This window comes from Toxotes jaculatrix, chromosome 15, assembly GCF_017976425.1.
Source record: "Toxotes jaculatrix isolate fToxJac2 chromosome 15, fToxJac2.pri, whole genome shotgun sequence".
In the NCBI taxonomy this organism is placed as follows: Eukaryota; Metazoa; Chordata; class Actinopteri; family Toxotidae; genus Toxotes; species Toxotes jaculatrix.
The window spans coordinates 11,346,189-11,362,944 of NC_054408.1; the positions used below are offsets into that span (position 1 = coordinate 11,346,189).

Sequence of the window (16,756 nt, forward strand, 5' to 3'; positions counted from 1 at the left end):
GGGGAAAAAAAGAAAATTAGAATTCTAAGTTTAAAGACAGAATTCTAATGTTCTTTTTTTTCCACATGTGGCCCAAATCATCTTCTGTATGAGATTTTGTGCAAAAAAACAAAAACAATGAACACATAATAGCACTCTCCCAACCTGATATCATCACTTCAGCTTAAAAACATCTAACCCATATAAGACTGAACAGTATTGTTAGAGTTGTCTCTGTTAATGTGCTTGACTAGAACTGAATATCCTATATTGACCAATAAGAATAAAATAAAATGGGCTTCATTATTTTCAGCACTTAAGTTCATTCTTGAGCTTGGAAATTTTAGGTTGACAGCTTTTTTTTTTTTTTTCAAAACTGGGTCTGATTCCAGGATTGATCACTGGTGTCTCCATAATGTATTTCAAATAAAACGTAGAAACAACATCTTGTTCAGTAAGCCTTTTTTCCAAGCAGACACAGTTACACTACTGTTACCGATGACATTAATGATAGCTAATAACCACTCTAGTAAACCATTGCTTTTGTTAGTCGTTGGAGTCACATGAGACCAAGTGCTCAGTCAGAACTGAAGAGGCTTCTTGGTTTAGAAGTGAAACGTCTTCCCCGGTTCAACTCTTATTGGATACACTTTTTAAAAAAAAGTACACCCTCTGAAATGTATTAAGTACCACAAAATGGAAATAATGAAATAAAACAGAAATAGCTCATGAGTGTACTTAAGTACATTACTTGAGTTAATGTACTTCGTTACTTTCCACCACTGCCTGCTTGCTAATTCAGCCTCTCACTCGTACGTACGTACGTCTATGGACCAAACGTATGTGGCACCTGCGTGAACGTCCTACCTCCTGTGACGTGTGTCGGTTTACGAATGACGACTTGTGCACTGTCGCCTCTGATTGGGTTTTCCGGAAAATGAAAATGACATTAAACAAGATGGCGCCGGGCTACAGATAAAAGTGATGAGTGAATAGAACAAGAAGCGATACAACTCTTTAACAGTGTGCGTTTATTTATCCTTGCGGCTATTTTAGACCAGACCTATAGCTTACCATCGGGAAACTGCCAAACACCTCCGGTGAGACTGTATCGGGAGATATATTTCTGCAGCTAACTGTTTGCTAACTAGCCGCTAAAGTAGCTAGTCTAGCTAACGTTAGCTAACTGCGGAAGGCGAGTGAGGAGAGAGCAGACAGCTCGAAGTACAAGCCGATAAGTCAGGCTCTTTTTTTTTTAAACCAAGCGACATCTCCGTTTGATATATTAACCAGCTTGCAGTACGGACCAGGTCACCCAAACCATCGGTCTGTGAGGAAACTAACGTTAGACCGCTGATAAGACAAACAGAAAAGACGAGGAAAGGCGTCATCTTTGCCGATCTTTCGCCATGGCTCACTCTCCTATTCAGAGTGGACTACCGGGGATTCAGGTAAACACATTATATTATCACAGTATATCTAACTTTCAGAGGCAAGTTGATTTGGTACAGAGCCACCCCACGTTTTACTTTACCTATAGCTCGGAAGTTGAAGTATCTGACTGTAAGTAACTTTATCTAACGTTACAGGAACACTGCATCAGTATCACGTCTAACACGATCAACCTTTGCTTGTCAGTAATAAATGCTGTTATTTGCCAGAGTTCAGAATGACTGTATATGGTTCGAATTATCAGTAGGGAACAACGACATCTGTCTTTCCGTTATCAAATTTGACTTTGCTAAGTGACTGACGGGCTGTCAATTCATGGATATACTCTTTATTCTGTCTGAGCGTATTAATTTATAAGCATCTATGCATTCAGTATAGACTAAAAATGGCCTTCACAGTTTGCTAGAGCACAAGGTGAGTGTACTCACGACGCTATGTTGTGTGACCGACAATGCAAAACAAGGTAAAGCAGGAAATTGGGAAGATGGGAACAATAAATGTTTGGCAATTAGATACATTTTATCTTAATTATGTGATCAGCCAATCAATTAATTGACTAATTGTTTCAGCTATAATAATTTCTGACACCTGAACTGGTGCTCTACCTACAATACCTTGTATGTACTGACTTCCTGCATAGAGTGATATATTATTTCATGAACCCTATTTGTCATTTGTAATCCAACAGAGCAGTTCATATAACACACCTATTCATTTGATTGATGACGTGATTAAGGTACTAACAAAAGCTCAAGTTTTGTTGTTGATAAATCTGGTGATTGCTTTGTCGATTACTAAATTATTAATTTGGTGCTGTAAGCCTCAGAAAATGATGTAGCTCGAGGTGATGTCATTTAAGGCTTCAGTCAGTGTTCACATTTAAATCTGTTATCTCAGGGTAAACCCATATCAGTATATGGAGGTCCTAAAACTGGCATCGCTTGTCTTGAAATTGATTATTTTGTCAAGACAACAGCAATTTGCAAATTGCTTTTTTTTCTCCCATTACCTCTTCAAAGCCTTAAGATTTTCAGTTTAATACCACAAGAAAATAGTTGATAAATTTTCTTTTGAATGACTAATCAATTGTTTTCAGCAATAGTTTTGATACAAATTTTGACTACAATCCACGTATGAATGCCAACCTCCTGAGACTGAGATGCATGAATATGAAATACAAATGCTTCATTATCATATACACAGACAAATACAGGTTTAGAGGAAAAACAGCAGATCTGAACCCACAGGTTACCATGCAGATGGGTGTTAGCAGTTGGAGAACTGGCAGTGAGCCTTCAGCCCTGAGGGTGTGGTGCGTGGATGACACTAGACTACACAGTTGTGTGGTGCAGATGGGAGAGCATCAAACACATGCTTTTAGAACGAGGTTCAGGCAGCTTTAGTTGTCGCAGTAAACCTGCTGACTGTGGATATGGCAAGTACATTCCCATCATGTGTAGTCTGTGGTCACAGTGGCCTTGTTGTTTTTCCCATTGTTGTTACAGAGGTCAGCCTTGACATTATGATTTTCACCTGGATGACTGACCACACCAGTGTTATGATAGTATTTTGATTGTGTTGTTTCTGCTCTGTTTTATTCTGCACCACTCTGCCTCTTTGTCTTTGAAGTAAAGTCCCTTTACTATCAAATTCAGCAACCCCCTCTTTGCCAGTTTTTCAAAGTGCAGCTGCTCATCTCCCACTCCATATAGGTTTGATCACCATGCATTAGCACTTACAGGAAACTATTCTCTTGGGGGACTCTAAAGCAGTATGCTGCATGAGCCGACAGATCATCCTGTCAGGGCAGGGTTACCTGGTAAATTAAGCATCAGGCTTGATTGCTTCAATTCTTTCTCATAATAGTCACTGCAAACAGGTTTTGGCATTAGTTCAAAATCTGAAAATTTCAGATGAATTTAAAAATATTAATTCTTTTAAAAAATGCAACTTTTTACTTTATAGACTTGTTTTTGTACGAATTTTAAAATGGAAATCATGGCACTGCAAACACTGCTCAGGCAGTTTAGGCTAATATTGCCATTCATGAAGGGAAATTGAACTGTCCAGCTTGAAGACCATTACTCCCTCTTTGGTGCTCCATGGGGAAATAAGCCATTTAGTTCAGTCAATAAGTCAGGATGTAGTCCTTCAGTTTCTGTTTAGCCATTGTGGGAGAGGTCATTAACCTTGGTTATGTCTATGTTATGCTGTCTCATGATTTAAATCTCACTCAAAGCTACAAAATTTGGTCTGAAAATGTTAAAATGTTTGTCTGGTATTAGAGGTCAAAGCCTGAAGTACAAAATTTGTGAAGGACTGTCAACAAAGGATAACTGAAAAACCTTGAATTAGATGAAGTTCTGTAATATTGTATGCGGCCTGTTTCTATAATAAAGTTTGCTTTTGAATTCCATGTATTGCTTGAGTTTAGTTAATCAGAAACTGATAAAATTATAGGGTTTGGCTTTTGGGCAGTGTAATTTTTTCTTAGTATACCACATGTGGTCATTGCAGAGAAACTGCAGGGGACAGATAGTATCTAGCCGAAGGAGCAGAGCTTTATGAGGCAAAACAGAGACGTAATAGATACTTAGTCAAACAACAGACTTTGATTAACATCCTATATTGTGAGACAGTGAAACATGAAGTGGCTTAAAGAAAGTTATCAGCCAGCAGTTGGAGTTTTGATGGTGATATCCACATTGACATTTAGATTTTGTTCATGCTGGAATGAAGAGAGATTGTCTCAGCCCTGTCCAAACAGAGTCCCTCTCTCTGCAGACCCCACTAAACGCTGAAAGAAACCATTCAAAGAGATCTGTGAGGCAGGCTATTTTCTCTTTTCCACTAATTTTTCACATAAAGATCAGTTAGTTATGGTTAGCACCATTCAGGACATGAAAACCTTCTGTGGTTCTGAAGGAGTTTTCTGAAATGTTAGAAAATAACCCTGATGTTGTCACCAGGGATTATCCCAGCTTGGGCTCTGAGACTACACATTGATGTAAAAAAAAAAACCTACATTAAGAACGAAGGGAGTGGAAGGGAGTGGTATAATTTACCAGGCAGAGAGGGTCTAACGACAAAGGTTCTTTTGGGTGCATTATTGAAAGTGAAGCATCCAATATTTTTGACTGATACCAGAGACTAAAAGTCAGGATATCTTCAGCCTTGACCATTCCTTTTTTTTTTTTTTAACCTTTATAGAGATGCAGTACTAAATTGGTGAAGTACCCCTTTAATGCTGGTCCGTTTCAGTTGTCAAGTATTGCTTAGAACTGATCTAATCTCACTACACCAACTAGTGTCACTAACTATTAAATATTGAAATCGTGTGTTCATGATTGTGGAAAAATAAAAATACGATCCAGACATCACAAATTTATAGATCTTGTCCTGTGTGTTTTACAGTCATACGATTACTGGCACTGTTTATTTTGCACTGTAAATTTTTTAAACAAAAGTACAAAACATTCTCTGCTTCCAGCTTCTCATATGTGAGGATATGCTGCTTTTCTTTGTCTTATATGACAGTAAATTGAATAACTTTAGGTTTTAGGCTGTTGGTTGGGAAAAACAGTAAAACTGAAGATGTCACTATGGGCTTAGAGAAATTGTAAATGCTGTCTTTTGTTTTTTTTCCACACTTTTAGTGCAGATGGGTGACTTCACTATATATTTTAAAGCTTAATTTATACAGAAAATAATAATTAGCTGCAAGATATTGAGATTGCCAAGAGGAAGCTACTCACTGCCTGTGGCTTTTTCTCTGTTCAGCACACAGAGCTTCATCCTCCCCTTTTTCTCTCATTCTGTCACGCAGTCAGCACCCTGTCTCTCAACTTAGAGGAGCTCTACCCATATCTTCTCTTTGTCCAGATGTTTATGTTATGGACTGACAGACAGTGTTAGCAGAGGCAGAACTATGTCTTGTCTTCAACAGACTTCACCAGCTTGGTGCCTTTTTGTGGTCAAAATGTAAAAACCCTTTCTTTTGTATAATAAAATTTTCAACCCTTTTACTTTGTGCTCATTTGTGCGTGTGCCAACTGCTTGAGATGGCACACTTAAGTTAAACATGGAGTTTTATTTGTGATCTGTATTTGCGAGACTTAGCATGTCAATGTCCTATGATTCTACTTTATGTGAAACATACTCTGTTCTCACTCTCTCTCTCTCTGTCACACAGAATTTCAGAGCTGACCCAGAGGAGCTTTTTACCAAGCTGGAGAGGATAGGAAAGGGCTCTTTTGGGGAAGTTTTTAAAGGCATCGACAATCGGACTCAGAAAGTTGTGGCTATTAAAATCATTGATCTGGAGGAAGCGGAGGATGAAATAGAGGACATTCAACAAGAAATCACAGTCCTCAGCCAGTGTGACAGTCCGTTCATCACCAAGTATTTTGGATCCTATCTCAAGGTAAGTTTTAACCTCATGAAAAACATGATTTAGTGAACTTGTAAACTCCATGCTTGACATAATGCATATGTCAGTAGTGTGTTTTACAAGCAAGTGTGTGCAATGTGGGTCAATAAATAATGCATATGGGTAATGGAACAAGTATTGCCTGTGTAATATGGCACTGATTGCTGAAGAACAATTAGAAATGAACTAACAATGCAGTCATATATGCCTCTTGGGCTTCGAGTATTTGGATATTGATATATGTTTTGTTCCTTTAATAAAATTAAAAAAAAAATTAAATTTAATAAATTTAACATGGTGTTCACATGCATATATATTGAACAGTATAGGAATTCTAGTCCTTTTTATGTGTAGAAAAGTGCAAAGTGACTGTTGTAAGTGTGAAAACCTTTCATTTGCTGTGAGTGGAGATTTCTTTTAAAACCACAGCCTGCTATGTAAACAACCAAGCCAGCCTAGAACAAAAAAAGAAAAAGTAAATGTCTCCGGTGTTTGGGTCATCCGTGAGAGCTGTATTGACAGCATCACTCAGTTGCAAAACATATTTTGTAACTATAGTAGATTTTCACCCTTCATGTGATGGTGCTTAGAGTGCCTCTCACAGCATTTACTACGGTACTTAGCGGCAGTAAGGAGGGATGTGGTGGTCCATTAGCTCAAGTTATGCTGCTGGCTGAAAGAGAGAATTAAGGCTTATGTGCTGTATGTAAGTATGGTATTTGTGCTGTGTGTTTGTATGCAGTTACATGTGCAGAAAACAGATTTTGTGTTGATTTAGTTCGGCCTTTTCTTGGCTGGCCAGTAGTGGTGGTAGTGTTGGCAACCATTCATGTTAATGGGAGTTTCATTTATTCCAAAGCAATGGCTGGTTCTGCTGCTGGAAACTGAAAATACATCAGTAAGTGAGTTCAAGAGGATTTCTACCAGATAGGACCCACTCAGTAGTGTGTATTAAATACAACATATAAAAACTTAAATGAAATAGGTAGGTTGTAGGTTGAAACTAGGGTGATGGCAGTGACATGCTGTGAAAATTTGTCAGACACCTTACACCGTTTGTACTAAGGCAGCTATCTCGTTAATATCTCTGCTTGTTTTAGGGCAGACGTTTTCAAACTGTGTCTCTCCTCTCTGGGAGTTAAGAGGCAAAGATACTGGGAAAGGGACAGGTGCTTTCTGCTCTTCTAAAACCAACAAGAAGTTAGTTATCTTAGTTTGTCAAGCTGATATGTCCTGCTTACCAACACAGTAAGCAGCTGCAGCTGCAGCAACACACAGGTCATGGAGGCAGTTAAGATGCTTTAAAACTCTTTGTGCCTGATCACTAGAATTAGGGTCAAAGGTCTTCGGAGTCATAACTCAGTCAAATCACAATACATATTTTAAGTTTCAGAGGGATGTACACTTCATAACGTTATTTTTAGCGCTGATTTCTGCTTCACTTAAACGTTCGTAAATTCTCTTGGAAACCAAAGAAATAAAGATGATCCTTATAACTCCAGAACTTGCCTGTGAATCACCATGTTTTTAAGTTTTCCCCAATATCAGATTAATCCAGTTGTAGTTGTCTATACATCCCTTGTTACATTTTAAACAAGAAGTGCTAACACCTGATTCAAACTTCTTTTATTGGTGCCAAATTGCCAAAATGTTATAAATATAGGTCAAGTGCACACCTCACTGAATCCACAGCAACTTTATACTTCCTCTTTACATTACCCAAAGCATTATGGGAACTGTATTTCCAAAACTTAGAGAATTAATATCCCTCACATAAGTGTAGGACAAAGAACAATAACTGGAGTGACAAAATACATTAATAATGTTTTTCATGTTTCACTATAGGTTTTTACTAAAGCCAAAAACAAACATTGCCATCTGGTTGTTTTTTAAGCATAAATCTTAATCATACAAGCTCTATACATTTAGTTTCACACTAGATATAAAACAAAAATTTTGAGAATAAATGTGTGTAGATTTCCTTTTGATATCTGATTCGTATTGCACCACTCTGCAAAACTTCTTTTTTTTCTCAAAACCACTGGTGCTGTGTGGGCGGCAGCAGCAGCACAGACAGTCTGAGTAAGTTTGACATCTTAAGTAGAATACGTGCACCTGGAAATTGCAGCACCGGAGCCCAGCTGACACATGCACAGTGTCGTCTGTGCATGTGTCAGCTGTTGTGATGCTGTCTGACCCGTCTTCACAGATAGTGCACCATTTATTCATCTGAAAATATTGTACTTTGTATATGGTGTTTCAGACAAGCACAAGATTCACAGTCAGTCTGAAGAAGCGATGATGTGGTGTTACTTACTAAAAAAACTCTTTTTCATTATGTACAACCACATATTCTGAAGATTGTCCCTCGGTACACTGCCTACTGATAATCTGGCTTGTATAAAACATTTTTTTAAGAATTGGGTAGTTTATCTGGAATGTTCATTTTTTGGTTATAGATTGAATATGTATCATTTTTATTTGTGCCTGTGCTGGTTTCCTTCAGTAATTTAGGCGATAATAGTTTGTCATTATGTTGAATTTTAATGTGCTTTGATTGTTGCGTCTGATGGATGAGGAGTAGTCTGAGCTACCAAAAGCATAAATCATCCTGTTATAAATATCAAAATGTAACAAATAGAATGCTGAATTATTAATAGTTGTGTCAGTTGATATGCAGATAATTATGTCAGTTAATAATCACATATCAAATGTAAACTGCTCCATTTTTTTCATATCATGTAACAAGTGCCTCTAACAGACTGAGCACTGTACATTAGCCTGGGCTTTTGCCTGTTCAGAGCAATTTCAGCCATTTACAGTTCCTCTGCATGCATGACATAGCATATTATATGTTGCCATTATACCTAGTTGCTATTTTGTTTACATACAACACAGCCTTTAATAACGTTTGTCATAATTTGTCCCTCATGTCAGTAGTGAAGTTTGTATCTCCACAAAACAGACAGTAAGTTAGCTAATTCAGGCTTGAGCCTTCTCCAAAACTCCTGAAATAAATGAGGATTGATGCCTTTTTAGAGCCGCAAAAAGCGGACAAGTTACCATGAAGTTATTCAGATTTTTTTTTGTAAAAGTGGATAAAAGGGGTATAAGTTGCTCATCTGTTGTAATAACTGCAGAAGCTGTGAACACTAACTAGGCCGAATGGCTGATTTACTTTGCAGGGTACAAAATTATGGATTATTATGGAGTATTTAGGGGGAGGATCAGCTCTTGATTTGGTAAGTCCTGACTTTTAGGATGATTTTAACTTTAACCTTTTAACCTTGTTTCATTTGTACAGCATTATTCCTGTTTTATCCTCTAATTTATCTGCTCTTCTAGCTGGAACCAGGTGCTCTGGATGAAACACAGATTGCCACAATTCTGAGAGAGATACTCAAGGGACTTGAGTATCTGCACTCTGAGAAGAAAATCCACAGAGATATCAAAGGTAACATTGGTACATGCCGTCACCCTGTTTTAACTACAGACTTGTAAGTAATTTTATTGTGGGCTGACATCAATGTTTTGTTTGCTAAAAAAGTTCGGATTAATTAGGCCATAATCAACATTGTCAGTGCATTGTCTATCAGGTCCAAACACAAGTCAGATCGTTTTAATGTGTCCACATTTCAGTCGTGAATGTTAATGCACGTATAGTCTATTTGTTTTTTATAGTATCACAAATTACCTTTGTGTTAAAATAGTGATGGGTGATAGAGGAACCCATTTTATTTGTTGACATTCATAGAACTGAAGCAGGTATATGTTGCTGTGGTGAGAGCAGTGCAGACATAAACTCCATACAGCTATTTTTCTCTGCAGTGTGTCTTAGGTCCTGCAGAAAGACGACTGTAGGTCTACTGATCAGAGTTCTCTTGCTCTTGTTCTCTTTGTGATGCAAATGAAAACACTTAAAAAGCTTTTAGAAACCTGATTAATGCTTTACAGGGCCAAATAATCAGGTGTTTCCAACAGAGATCTTCAATTTTAGAAACAAGGTTACTGCCAGAAGCTGGGAACAGTCTCATTACTGCAGTGGCTGAAGATATAACATCATCTGTATCTTTTTAAAATTCTGAAAGTTCATTTAAGCACTGAATGTTTTCAAAAACGTTAAATGGTGCATCTCATATTTTGGTCTCTTTTGCTTTCAGCTGCCAACGTGTTGCTGTCAGAGCAAGGTGATGTGAAGCTGGCAGACTTCGGAGTGGCCGGCCAGTTGACAGACACACAGATAAAGAGGAACACATTTGTTGGGACACCTTTCTGGATGGCGCCTGAAGTTATAAAGCAATCTGCCTACGATTCAAAGGTCAAAATTATCCCAACGTGTCCTGTCGTTACAGTCAAGTTTAAGAATAGAAAAGAATTTATTGTTGATGTCTTTTGTTACAGAGGAATTATATTTAAATTTTAAATATATAAGGTTGTCTGTCAGTCATTTTGTGTCAATAAAGTTAGTCAATTTCACTGCTTGTGTACTATTGTAAGACACAGCTGTAGAGTGTCTATTTTGTGGTCAGATTGGTTCAGCAATCTCAGCTGGCTGGGAATGAACACTGTGGAGTATTGGGGGCTTCTCTGCTGGAGTAGTTGACCTGTGGGCCAGCATGACTCCCGCAACACCAAAACAAAAAGGAGCAGGACAAAGAGTCCAGTGAGAGTGCATAGAGGGAAAAAAATAACAGTCAGCTGCACAAAGTCAGTGTTATGTCCTATTCAGAGCATCGTAGTGAGATGTGTCAAACCTGTTTTGGTGTCCTGGTCTCTCTACGAGAGGAAATTTAATGTTGCTGATGTATAAAATAATTTGAGTTTACCTAGACGGAAAGAATATGTAAAACTGAAACTTCATTTAATGTGTTTTCTATATAGTGTAATTCTGTGGTTCAGCAATGAAGTGTATAAAACTGCTGCAGACTTGACAGCTAGTCTAGAACCTTGGGCAGGTAAATGGATAAACTCATGTCATGCTTGTGTTTCCTGAATCAGTGGAGTACCGATAATATTGACTCAAGGCCATCAGGCAATACTCAGGTGAAAACATAAACCTGTTGTCTTAACCGTTGGCATCATTATGAGTATCAACAAATACAACAGTGGTGAAGAACATCGCTCCTAAAGGATCTGTGCCTTTTTGTCTTTCTGTTCTGTGCTCTGTTGACTGTGTGCTTATTTTTGTCACAAAACATTGTAAGACAGGTTTTCTAGCTCAGAAATGATTGATTTTTTTTTTTTTTTTGGTGGGGGGGGGGGGGGGGGTAACCACAAAATGACAATGAAAATTTATCCCCCATTTCTGTTGTTTTACAGGCAGACATCTGGTCATTAGGAATAACAGCAATAGAACTGGCTAAAGGAGAGCCACCACACTCGGAGCTTCATCCTATGAAGGTTTTGTTCCTCATCCCAAAGAACAATCCACCAACACTGGAAGGAAACTACAGTAAACCTCTTAAAGAATTTGTTGAAGCCTGTTTAAATAAGGAGCCTAGTTTTGTAAGTTTAAATGACTCTTGTTTATACCATTAAGAATGATAAAGTGCACTGTAAATAAAGAAAGAAAACTATGATTTTAATGTTCACTGTTAGGTTTATGTTCTGTGTTTTCCTTAGAGGCCAACTGCCAAAGAGCTGTTAAAGCATAAGTACATTGTAAGGCACGCCAAAAAGACGTCCTATCTGACAGAGCTGATCGACAGATACAAGAGGTGGAAATCGGAGCAGTCTCGGGATGAATCCAGCTCTGATGAATCTGATGAGTAAGTTGTTTGCACCATCATCCAGTTCAGGGTCAAGACACAGCAAATGTACACCCTGAAGAAAAATCTAGAAACTGCGTACATTGGTGAAGTTCTTTAAATTCTGTGTCACTGCAGGGAGCCAGATGACCAAGCATCTGGAGGCAACGATGCCAGTAATGATGACTGGATTTTCAACACCATCAGGGAGAAGGACCTGAAAAAGGTTCAGAATGGGGCAGCACAGCCTGCTGAGCTTGAAAGGAAACAGGTGAGACCATACATTATAGGGGGAAAAGGAATAAATTAGCAGTCGAGTATCTCTTGTTGGCAGGGCCAAGTTTCCAGTGTGTCAGAGGTCTATCAGATTTCCCTTTTCGGCTTAAAATCATCTTTTTTTTTCAGGTACAGGAGAGTCCAAAGAGGCCTTTGTCACAAAGCTTATCATCAATCTTTTCTCCATTATTTTCTGAGGTAATGGCATTACAAAGTTTCTCCTTAAAAAAAAAATCTTCATTGCTGCCTGGGTAATTTAAAACAAAACTGTTAGTAAACGTAAACAGGTACTTGGTCAGCCATAATTAAATCTGTCTGGTCTTTGTCAGAGGCTTCTATACAAATATAATATTTAGGCAGATCATTACATTACAGTGTTACCTAAAAGCTGTCATTGTTACAGCTGAAAGAAAAGGGTGAGACAAGTAATGGCAAACCAGAGATTGCAGAGGAGCTACGGGAAGCCATTTTCCTGGCAGAAGAAACACACCCAGGCATCTGTGACTCCCTGGTGGCTGAACTAGTGCAGAGACTTCAGAGGTAATTGAAGTTCATACTGTTACATCCCACTACACTGATGAAGACATTCTCATGTAGAAGTCCCATGAAATCGGTAAAAGTAAATTCTTTAGGTCTTTACTAAAGATGCACTGATGCAATACTAACATCTTCCTGCCATTCTCAGGTGAAATGTTCACCGTGTTAGTGTAACATGTTAGCTTGCTAACATTTACTAATTAGTAAATGTTAGCAAGCTAACATTTACTAATTAGTGCTAAACACAAAGTACAGCAGAGGCTGTAATAATGAATGAATCAAGCTAAATCAAATCAAATCAAATCAAATCAAAATTTAAAGATGTAAATTGAGAGGACCGCCAAGCTCGAAGTACAGCTAAGGCTAGCCAAATACAACTTAGACTGATGAAAGTCTAGCCAAGTCTAACCATGTGGTCTTGAGCGTGACTGACTGTGTCCTAGAAGTTAAATGGACGCTGTATTGAAGATAAACCTCCTGCTACCCTCTGGACAACCTTAAAATGATTTGCCTCAGTCAGTCTATTGTTCATCCATACAGCAGATAAGTGTTAGAGTCACTGGTGTGACCATAGAGGTTTAGTCTTGTTTTAACCTGTGGCCCGTTCAGTGGGTAAATATTAACCTTTTTTCTTCTGTTTGTCAGGTTTTCTGTGCCACAGGCAGCTGCCGCTCAGTGAGAGGAGCTACATCCAGCTCTACTCTTAGTTTTCCACCCTGGTGGCAGCGGTCAGATCTTATCGTCTGACCTCCACAGCCAGGATGAAGTCTCCCAGTCTCCATCACTCATTTGCTTGAAGCAAATCCTGGCCTACTTAATGTCTGTTCATACGCTAGCGCACCACCAGAGGGTCCAATTCAGAACAGTCAGTGGCCAGCCAGTCAGCTGCCACCATGACTGCCACCTGCTGTAAGATGTCCCTTCTCAATACCTCCTTCACACCGGTTTTATTTTTAAGGGTGGTGTTAGCTATCTTTTCTGCAAGGACTCTTGAGTTTTTGTTTTGGTGGGTTTGTGGGGTTTTCACAAAGGTTTACACTCACTATCCTTTTGCAGAAAGTTCCTTGCTTAATTACTTGTGTGCATGTGTGCGTGGCTGTGCGCGATACCCTGTGAAACGTGCGGTGAAGAGTGACGAGTGGGTTGAAGCATTCTCTTGAAAACTCAGGTATCCTGCTTTAAGTGGATTGGGTCCTCTGGGAGATGGAAAGAGCTCTATAGGGTGGTTGTACAGATTTGTAAATAAGCTCATTTCTACAGATTTATGGAAAAAAAAATGGAGGGTTTGTAATGGAACCACTGTGTACAAATGGCCAAATGCAAACTGTAGATAATGGTTGTGAGGTAAATATTTTGAGAGACTAAAATGGCCATAAATGAGATTGCCTTGCCTTTGTACTTGTTCTTTTGTGTATTGGTCTTTGATTTATCTAGTTGTAAAACTCTTTACTCATCCAGTGAATGAAAATGACTGCCCTCTGTCATGTTTTACTATTGATTTATTATATATTTCTTAATTCTCTTTTAACTTTTTGGTTTCACCTTCTGTACTATGGCTGTAATAATGCTAGAGAATGTAAAAAAGGAAAAAAAAGAAAAAAAAAAAGTGGCTGGATCATTCAAGCGCCCGCCAGTTTTAAACACTGGATACTGTTTGCAGCCCCGATTCCACAAGGCCTCGAGTTGTGTTGGTTTGTTGGACTTTGCCTCATCCTCTTGTTTTGCCGTGTGTGTTTGATTGATCAGATGAACTGAGGTTTCGTCCATTCATTCCATTAACAGGGCAGTGCCATCATCTATTTTATAAAATCGGCAGACTCTGTTAGTCTTCCTTGGAGCTGCGATGGTACTATCTATCTCCTCAGTGTACCAACAGCTTTAATTGCACTTCAAGTATAAATGCCTTTTACTATAAACAAAGTAGCCATAAAACAGTAGCACGAGACTCACAGTGTTTTGCAGGTATGCACCATACTATCTGAAAAAAAAAAAGAAGTCCACTTGAAGTCTCACAGCTTGGACTCTGGAATTGGTCATGCAGTGTAAGATTTGCCTGGCTCTATCTTTCCTTTTGGACATGTGAGTTTTTCAGCTGTACAGTAAACAGACACAGACTTCTCACAGTAGATTGACACTGCTCTGAGATGTACATATTTACATAAAGCCAGGAGGTGTTCAGAGATCAGTGGCACTGCTACTACTTCTGACTTTAGTTTAAAAGGAATGTGCATGATAGTATAAACAGTGTAAAGCCTATTGGTTGGCCTGAGCAGTATGTGTTGTAGCATACTTCTGCAGGACTGGAGGATTGTTGATTCCTGACCAGAGTTGAAGCAGCCTTAGAGTATTTGTGATGAATGGGATGAATAGTATCAGCTTTAAAACGTTAGATCAAAAGTTTTTGTTATGATCTCTTCTTTTTTTTCTCTCTCTTCTGGCATTAAAATGCATATGCAGCAATACTTTAAAAGACAAATGAGAAAAGATCAAAATTATTTCTTTCATTCCTTTCCAGAATAATGTGTGCATGAACAAATGGACTAATTTTACTTCTCAGAAGAGAGGTCAATCTTGTGGGGTCAAATGATATATTCTTTTTCCTGCAGGGCAACACATGGCACAGGGCAAGTTAAAGGAGCAGTTTGACATTTTGGGAAACACATTTGTTCACTTTCAAGCTAAGAGATGAGAAGATTAACACCACTCTCATTAATTACAATCGATTGTGCTGTGGCATTGAGGTCATAGTTACAGGAACACATACATAAAACACATACAGAAACACATGGTGGTCTTGGCAGGGACCAGTAGCTTCTTAGAGTTTGTGCGGATTACCTAGCAACAGCTTGAGACAAGAAATAGGAGCTGGTAGGTGGAGTTTGTTACTGTTGGACAGAGCGAGGCTAGCTGTTTCCCTCTGTTTCCAGTCTTTGTGCTAAGCTAAGCTAACTGGCTGTAACTTATCTTAACCCAAAAGATGTGAGTGGTATCGGTCTTCTCATCTAACTCATACTCTAACATCTTACTGTTCTCCTCTTGCTCTTCATTCAAACATGAAAAGTGCCATGTAAGCCCTCCACCCCAAACTGAGACACAAATTCAACACGATTTGCACATTTTACATGGTCTAATATGACTTTCAATATTTTTTACGTGTTGCACTTTTTAGAATTCTATTGATTTTTTTAAAAAATGGTACTTAACATGGCTACAATATTATGTTGCAGTTACACCGGTTTTATTTTCTCCCCCTGTGTGTTGTATGGCAATAAAGCAGTGTGATCGCCAGGAGTCGTTTCTTAGCACAAGTAGGCATATATTCTATTAAACTATTTTTATAACCCAAAAGAGCAGTATTATGTAATAGAGGGAGTAAAGTTTGGTTCTGTGATGTGTTAAAGTTTCAGTAAACTCTGGATAGCAATCACTTAAAATGTACGTTTCATTTTGTGTGACTTTGCTAACAGTTTATAGTCCAGGATACATGTTTGCTAATTCAGGCCAGTGCCGTTGGATTTATTGGAAGTTGTCAAATGATTAAGGAAAAAAAAAATAAAAATCCAGTACAAATTTGGTAAACATGTTTGCCGTTATTTGACCAAGTCTAAATTCATACATTAACCCACAGTGCCTCTAGAAAATGTCACCTTTCTTTCCGATTGCAGCAGAGTAATTTACAGTTTTAATTTAGATTATCTTGTGCACAGTAACCCATGATAACAGTGGGTGTTGAAATTAATGTTTATTAAAAATTAAGAGATAAAATATATTCATTTATGAGAAAAAGGCATTTTCCAGTGACTTTCTGCACAAATTGAACGCTAAAATTGTAGAGTTTGTACCCAGACTCTTTGAATATCTGAGCTCTTGTCTGCGACAAAAGTAACTGTTAATAGAGCCAAATGCAGACACATTCATAGCAGCTACATCAATTATGGAAATGTAGAAGTTGGACTTTCCATTTTTTTTCCTGAGCTCTTTAACAGGCCTCTCATCCATGTTGGCTCAACATCTAAGATTCAGTGTTGCAAGGCTGCATCTGACATTTATTTTCATTATTTATTAATCTTCTGATCATTTTCTCAAAAATATTATTTTCAACTGTTTAGTCTATGAAATGTTAGAAAACAGTGGAAATAAAAAGTAAACAAAACAGTGATTGACTAAATTTTGCAGCTCAACGGTTGTTTCTTGACCTTAAAAGCAGCTGTTGCTGTTGGCTGCAGTTTAGCTGATAGTCCAGACTGATTGGGATTTTTGTGATTGTGTGTAACCACACATCAATGTCAGCATGAGTAATGGAAATTAGTTAAAAAAAAAAAAAAAAAAAAACACA

General features: G+C 38.2%; 1 protein-coding gene across 4 annotated transcripts; it reads left to right on the forward strand.

Moving 5' to 3' along the window:
* Nucleotides 1–936: 936 nt before the first annotated feature.
* On the forward strand, nt 937–16,756 carry stk24a (serine/threonine kinase 24a (STE20 homolog, yeast)). 4 transcript variants are annotated; one of them, XM_041057111.1, is made up of 11 exons: nt 937–1,430; nt 5,624–5,854; nt 9,046–9,102; nt 9,206–9,314; nt 10,021–10,178; nt 11,180–11,365; nt 11,483–11,628; nt 11,746–11,878; nt 12,013–12,081; nt 12,272–12,423; nt 13,066–16,756. In XM_041057111.1, exons 1-11 carry the CDS (start codon nt 1,389–1,391, stop codon nt 13,097–13,099), a joined length of 1,317 nt encoding a protein of 438 aa, XP_040913045.1. In that variant the 5' UTR covers nt 937–1,388; the 3' UTR covers nt 13,100–16,756. The 4 variants fall into 4 exon arrangements, with proteins under 4 accessions (XP_040913045.1, XP_040913047.1, XP_040913046.1 ...); XM_041057113.1 differs by having other exon boundaries at nt 12,287–12,423; XM_041057112.1 differs by having other exon boundaries at nt 12,019–12,081.

What these genes read in the sequence shown, in the direction of transcription:
- stk24a (XM_041057111.1), top strand. Translation starts at nt 1,389, where the DNA reads ATGGCTCACTCTCCTATTCAGAGTGGACTACCGGGGATTCAG. An exon ending in GTGGACTACCGGGGATTCAG is followed by an intron (nt 1,431 to 5,623) that starts GTAAACACATTA and finishes TCTGTCACACAG; the next exon opens with AATTTCAGAGCTGACCCAGA. An exon ending in TTTCTCCATTATTTTCTGAG is followed by an intron (nt 12,082 to 12,271) that starts GTAATGGCATTA and finishes GTTACCTAAAAG; the next exon opens with CTGTCATTGTTACAGCTGAA.